At 35.6% G+C, this 7,500-nt stretch overlaps 1 protein-coding gene across 1 annotated transcript in view; it reads left to right on the top strand.

Moving 5' to 3' along the window:
- The window catches only part of LOC135215742 (uncharacterized), a 32,614-nt gene that overhangs the window by 19,874 nt on the left and 5,240 nt on the right, over positions 1-7,500 (top strand). The window contains exon 4 of the mRNA XM_064250697.1: positions 1,279-1,403. Coding sequence (XP_064106767.1) covers positions 1,279-1,403 — 125 coding nt within the window. The remainder of the gene's footprint in view (positions 1-1,278; positions 1,404-7,500) is intronic.

The following is a 7,500-nucleotide window of genomic DNA, read 5'->3' as shown; positions in this document are numbered from 1 at the left end:
ATACCCCAATAAATGTAAATATACAGAACATATGGACATGTGCTAGTTTGTTTGAGTTACCCATAAAATCGTGAGCTCGCGGCCGTTCTCATTCTGCTGGGACGAACCATAATACAGTTGGTGAATATGTCGTCTGCATAGCCAGTTGTCTAGATCACCTTCTTAGTATTGGCAGTATCGTTATGTCCGATCTCGTCGCTGTTCTCAGATAACCTAGTTAATACAATATTTCTGCTTCTTACTCTTGCAGCAACTGCTTCTAAAAACTTTTGTAAGCTTCGTCCAATCGGGTTGAGCGATCCCCTCTTATTGCATTAAATTCATTGTGCTTAAAACTTTTTTTAACTGAGGGTTCGTAAGTTTGCTTAACTGGTATTGTGATAATGCTGTCACTGACTCCACACTGTCACAGGTAGGCATTTTCCTTCAATTTCAGCACTAGGCCTAATGCTTAGAACTCGAGCAATGTTGTCAAGGACGCGATGTGTTGCTATTGCCCCTGGCATGCACAAGCCTCCATAAAATGGCTGAGGGGAGAGGTAGCACGAGATTTCAAACTTTTATCGTCAAATTACGGCTAGACTAAACTGCTTTCTCACATCTACACAATCCCTGTACATTCATGCTCTTGAAAATAGGTTACAGTACTTACAGAACCTTGTAGTTTCCTTAAAATCTAAGCAGAACATCAGAGGTTCCTTAGCTTGTTTGTTTAGGTATGCCACAAGCACCATAGATGAGAAAAATTATCTAAAGTCAAAATAGAAATTGAATCTTAGTGATATGGGAGATCTCATCCAGATATCTTCTTTAGATCAGGTTAAAGTTTAAATAGATTGACAGAGTACAGCTCAAGATTGAGGCCAAGCAAGGAAGGATACCAGGTTGAACCCATTTGATGATATTAGTTATTCGAAAAACCTCCAAAATCATAACTTAAGTGAGCATGACCTTAAATGCATGGGTTATTATCATTTACATCATAACCAGCATAAACAGATCACACTCCAAAGGCATCATGATCAGAGCTTTGGGTAACCGAATGGTCTTAGGTAATGGTCTGCTAATCTCATTGATCTGATCATCTGAGACTGAGAGAGGCTTTTTCGGGAACCACTCACAAATGAATGTGCGGAATTTATTTTTTTCATATTCCTTAACTATTATCTTATATTAATGATGGTCTTATTTTTAAATTACAAGATTCTTTGTTTTCTCATTTACCAGCTGTGATAAGATAATACTTATCTACGTCTTGCGTTCTGTTCCTTCCTGCAGGTTAGATGTCACGGAAGTCAATCTCGTGGGACCTGATAGCAAAGGGAACTGCAACAACGATGTCCTTAAATTCTCTCAGGACATCAAATGGACGCAAGTGTGCGGCATCACACGAAATACTCATTGTGAGTTTTGGCCTTTAAGCTCTGTTGCGGTATCTTGGTGTCAGCTTCTGTGTATGAATTAAATGGTGTAGTTAATATTTATATTAATTTAGTTGTCATAATGCTACTAAGCTGGACTACCTATATGCATATTTTTTTTTACTCCCTCCTCCTTTTGGGAGATGGATACCTATACAAAATATATATATATAAATATATATATATATATATTGTTAAAAGGTAATATATAATATATATATATATAAAATTATATTAATATATATATATATATAGATATATATACACGTATAATATATGATATACATATATACATATATATATATATATATATACGTATATATATATATGCATATACGTATATAATTATATATATATATATATATTACTATAGGTATAATATATATATATAATATATATATTCAGAAGTTGAAACCTGTTCATATGGAATAAGTATCGGTGCTTCCTATATACCTAGTGACTATCAGCTAACAATCCTTTAGATTCAACATACTTAGACCAAGTGCCAAGTATCTGGTTACTACACTTACCAATCATTAAATGAGTCTAAGTATTTCCCTGATTTCAGAAGTCTAAGTACTTTCCTGGTTCTAACTCACTTCAAGTAAATTGAAAGAAAAAAACTCAATTACCACTCTATGTTTCTACCTAAACAAATCATACAATTATCTACTTATACTGGTGAAAAAGAAAACACTTATAAAAATGTTGAATACAAAAATTTATTATCAAACTCAAAATTTATAAGTGAAATTCAAGGTATCAGAGAAATTAATTCTTGAATTAATCAAGTAAAATTAAATCAAAATGAATTTATCACAAAATTCAAGAAAATTAATTCAATCAAAATTCAGAAGTGTTAGGCAATAATTAAAATTTGGAAATTAATTCACAAGTGCTAAACAACACTTAAACTTGAAAAGAATTCTAAGTAAATGCAAATTAATTCACAAATTAAATTCAATTAAATGTGCAACGATTAATTAATGAAAACAAATAAGTCAATCAAATTGTGAATGCAAATGAAAACACAGAAAAATATGAAAAATATCAAAATTGTAAAAAGCACTAATCACACAGAATATAAAATAAAAACACAAACTTCAATAGTAAAAAATGGATAAATGCACACAATCACTTCAATAAGAAAAATGAAAGAAACACAAAAATTTGCAATGTGTAAAAATTTAAATTTTCACCAAACCATTGTAACTATTAGTTGCAACTAATACACTTAGAGTAACACTTTACCTTGGTACCAATTTTCTTTCTGCTGCAGCTTGTTAAAAAAATTTCACCAATTCACAATATTTAAAAAACAGATAAGGCGCCGTTACACACTTGTACAATGTTTGTTCAGATTACACAATACGCACTAAATAATACTAAATAACTCTAAGAAATAAAAAATCTAAAAGTTACGAGTGGCCAATTTACATTACGTTAATGTAATGTCAAGTATGGTGTGGGAGAGAGAGAGAGAGAGAGAGAGAGAGAGAGAGAAGAGAGAGAGAGAGAGAGAGACCTAAACGCAATGCGGTTCTAAGTCAGAATGACTCTTCCTTTCTTACGGAAGCTGTACAGTGGAATTTGCACAAAATGTTTTGGGCAAGCAAAAGATGATGCAATCTTTCTAGAAGCTTCTAATATGACGTAAGGGAATTTGATAATAGCCTTTCAACAAGTCTATCTTGGAAACGAACTTGGCTTGTCCTATATTATCAAGTAACTGATCTATAAGAGGCAAAGGATAATTGTCAGCCACACTGATGGAATTCAGTTTCCTATAATCAGTACACATCCTAAATGAACCATCAGGTTTCTTCACTAACACACATGGAGAACTGAAGTGACTTGAACTGGGCTCTGCTAATCCATGTTGCAGCAAATACTCTACTTCTTTCTTCAAAACATCTCAATGATAAGGTGATAAACGATAGGCTCTTTGCTTAAATGGTTTTCCATTTTCTTGAATCTTGATCTCATGCTCGGTCAGATCAGTACTCTTAGGTACATCTGCAAAAATTTCTGGGAAACTTCTAATCACTTCACCTAAGTCTTCACCTTGTTCAACACTCAGGTGTTTCAGTTTGTCCTCTAAATTTTCCAAAATTGCAGAATTATTCATCTTGCTTTCAGCTCCCAATTCGTAACCATCATCGTCTTCTGTAGATGAAGTTGTTTGTGTTATTGACACAGTTTCAGTTTTAGTTTCTGAGAAATAAGGTTTCAAGAGGTTCACATGTATCTTCCTTTGTCGTCTTCTTCTTTCTGGTGTTTCAATCACATAAGTTCTATCACTCAACTTCAGGATTATCTTGTAAGGACCTTGAAATTTATTAGTGAGGGGAAATCTCTTGACAGGTAAGAACACTAACACTTGTTGACCAACACTAAAACTTCTTAGCTTAGTCTTAGCATCATATCTTCTTTTCATTTTCTCTTGACTCACTTTCAAATTTTTTAAAGAGAATTTTCTAATCTCTTTCAACCTTTTCCTTAAGTTCTTCACATATTCTCCTTGGCTTTCCTCTTGATTTTCTTCCCAATTTTCTGCGAGAATCTTCAACGGTCCTCTCACTTCTCTGCCAAAAATTATCTCATTAGGTGAACATCCCATACTTTCTTGATAAGCACTCCTAACTTCAAACAACATTAATGGTAAACCAACATCCCATTCTCTTCCTCACTCAGAACAATACTTTGTCAGAATACTTTTCAATGTCTGGTGGAACCTTTCCAAGGCACCTTAAGTTTCTGGATGATAAGCAGTGTATAACTGCTGTTTCATGCCTAACAAATTCATCACATCCTGGAATAACTTTGAAGTAAAGTTTTTTCCTGTATCACCTTGTACTATTTCTGGTATACCAAACTTTGAGAAAAACTCCACAAGTTTTTCAGCAACTATCTTGGTAGGTATGTTTCTAAAAGGGATTGCCTCTGGATATCTTGTCACAGGACAAATTAATGTTAACAAATACTCATTTCCTTTCTTTGTCTTCAGCAGCGGTCCAACTATGTCTATAATAACTTTGCTAAAGGGTTCTCCTCTAACTTCTATAGGTTGCAGGGGGCTTTCTTGATGGTTTCATTCAGTTTTCCAGCTATCTGGCAGGTATGACACTCACGACAGAACCTGCTAACATTTTTGTGACGTCCAGGCCTGAAAAAATATTTCATGATCTTCTCCACAGTCTTCCTGATTCCCATATGTCCAGACTCATGAGATACTGCTACCACTTGCTTTCTCAATGGATATGGAATCAAAATTTGATGATATTCGCCCCATACAGCATCTCCTGGTATATCTGTAGGTCTATACTTCCTCATCAGCAAACCTTCCTTCAAATAATAACAGGTAGGAGTTTGTTGTATCTCTTCTCAATTGTCAACTCTGAAGAACAAATCAGCTAGCAATGCATCCTTCTTCTGCAAGTCCATTAGCTTCTCTCTTGTCACTTGACCAACTTCAGGAGCACTTTGACTACTCGGAGTCTCTTCAGGAACAACAGGTTCTTCTTTTTCATCGCCGTCTTCTTCTTCATGGGAAATCTCTTCTTGGTCAGCACTAAGGGAAACATCACTTCCCTGGAACAACTCTTCTAAGCACAAAGATCCTTCATTTGATCCTTCTTGGGAGTGTAAATCCTCAGTTTCTTCACTTGTAGTCGTAGTCCTCTTATACTTCTGGTAGTTATACAACTAGGCAACAGGTGTGGGTTATTCTTCTCCAACTCTACCTTAGGACTAATCCTCAATGGTTTGTCTGTCACTACAGGACAAGGAATAAATGACACACCACCAACTTCATTCCCCAACAGAACATGTACACCTTCCACAGCCAGTGAGTCCTTTACAGCAAAATCAACATTCCCTGACACCAATTCACATGACAGGTGTAAGCAGCATATAGGAGTTACTTCCTCTCCTCCTATACCCTTCAAAATAACTGAATCTCCTGTGAGACTCTTCTCCAAATGAGGGTGAGCACCACGTACTATGGTTACTCCCTATATCATGTAATATCTTGACTGGTACCTGCACACTTCCTCCTTGAGTTGACAGCATACCCTCATAGAAATATGGCTTAAAAGCCTCCACACAGCTAAGCCACTCACTGCTTGAGGTTACATTTCCACTGGTTGCTAAACATTCAACTTGTTCAGTTTCAGTCTTCTCTGGAGCTTGATTCTTTTGTTTCACTTGGTCACCTTTCATTACTTGACCAACTGGCTTTGACTGCTGTTGATTCCGGTAACACTCTTGACTGGAGTGTCCTTCTCTACCACACTTGAAACAGACAACATTAAATTTCTGTAACCGTCTTGAAAAATTAGATGAGGATTTCACATTAGCTTGCTGAGGTGTATTACCTTGTGTACTCTTGGTCGTATCACTTGTATGTTTCCCATTAAATTTGTTCATGAAATTTGGATGAGACTTAAAACCTGGGAGTTGTTGATTCTGGTACTTGACATTGTAATTATGTTTGCTACTAATTATATTGGAATGTTCACTCAGTGTAGCAGCTTTGTCAAGTTTCTTAACCTCTCTCTCTCTCAAATAGGCTCTTATATGTTCAGGAATTCCCCTAAGATACTGTTCAAGAACAAGTAATTCTTCTAACTCATCAAAAGATTTAACTTTAGCAACTTCTAACCAACGTTTAAAACACTTTCTCACTTTGTACGCATAATCGAAGAAGGTTCCCTTCTCATCTTTTCTTAAATTTCTGAATCTTTCATTGTAGTACTTTGGGGTCATCTGGTAAACTTGTAGCACACTGTGTTTAAGTACCTTGTAGTCTTTACACTGATCAGCTGTTAAGGCTAGATAAGCACTTCTCCCTTTACCAATTAAGACACTTAGTAGCAAACCCGACCATTTATCTTCTGGCCATCCCATACCTGAAGCCACTTTCTCAAAGTGATCAAAAACCTCATCTGGAGCTTCTTCAGGAAACTTAGGGATTAACTTCTGTACTCTTACTACATCAAATACAGGGTCTTGATTACCTTGGTTAGTGTTAGACGGTGTCACAGGTATTGTGGATCTAGCTCTCCCTTTCATGTCTTGCGACTTCTCTTTCCTCTTTTATCCTTTCTCTTTCCTCCTCTGCTGCTTTTTCTTCTTCTCTTTCTCTTTTCTCTCTGTCCTCTCTTTCTCTTTCAGCTTGCATTTTCAGCTTAATTATATTCTCTTCTTCTTTATTGCGTCTAAGCTCTAACTCTGTATCACTTTTCTCTTTCTTTTCTTCTTGCTTATTTATAAGATCAGCACATGCTACATTCAACAACTCTTGAGCCAATTCTAACTCATCTTCATCAGTTATTCTACCAGAGTTTACCAATGATTCCATAGCAATACATCTTATTTGTGCCTTTACCATACTAGTAGACACATGTTCACCACGTGTCACTGCTATAGCGTTCCACTGTTCCCTAGTCAGAGTGGTTTCAGATAACACTTGGAAGGAAGGGGCTGCTAAAAATTCCTGAACCTTGAACTGAGCCATTTTCCTCTAAGTTATCAACTTACAATTCAGTACAATAAATGCAAAACAAAACTATATGGTCACTCTCCTAACAAAGTTTATCTCTAACACCACCAGTATATACTAGAGTGATAATGAAATCTGCTTTCCCGGGTCTCTGGGCACCATTAATACTTGTGATGAAGTGCCAAGTATCTGGTTACAACACTAACCAATCATTAAATGAGTACCTCACAACAGTCAGACACCTGAACCTTCATCACAGGTACTAAACGACTGAATACTCTAAAGGCAACAGTGATCCCTTAAACAACTTAGCAGTATTGCAGAAAATCAGACTAAGTTCATCAAAACAGGTGTGAGGTAATCTTGTAAGTAATTAAATCAATTACAGGACATCACTCCATCAACAACTTTAAAAGTCTAAGTATTTCCCTGATTTCAGAAGTCTAAGTACTTGAAAGAAAACACTTATAAAAATTTTAAATACAAAAATTTATTATCAAACTAAAAATTTATAAGTGAAATTCACAATATCTGGGAAAATTACTGTTACTTGAAAACAAAGCAAAGTTTAATTAA

The sequence above is a fragment of the Macrobrachium nipponense genome, chromosome 5 (assembly GCF_015104395.2).
Source record: "Macrobrachium nipponense isolate FS-2020 chromosome 5, ASM1510439v2, whole genome shotgun sequence".
Classification (NCBI taxonomy): domain Eukaryota; kingdom Metazoa; phylum Arthropoda; class Malacostraca; order Decapoda; family Palaemonidae; genus Macrobrachium; species Macrobrachium nipponense.
The sequence above is the reverse complement of the archived record's forward strand: the minus strand, read 5'-3'. Positions and strand labels throughout refer to the sequence as shown.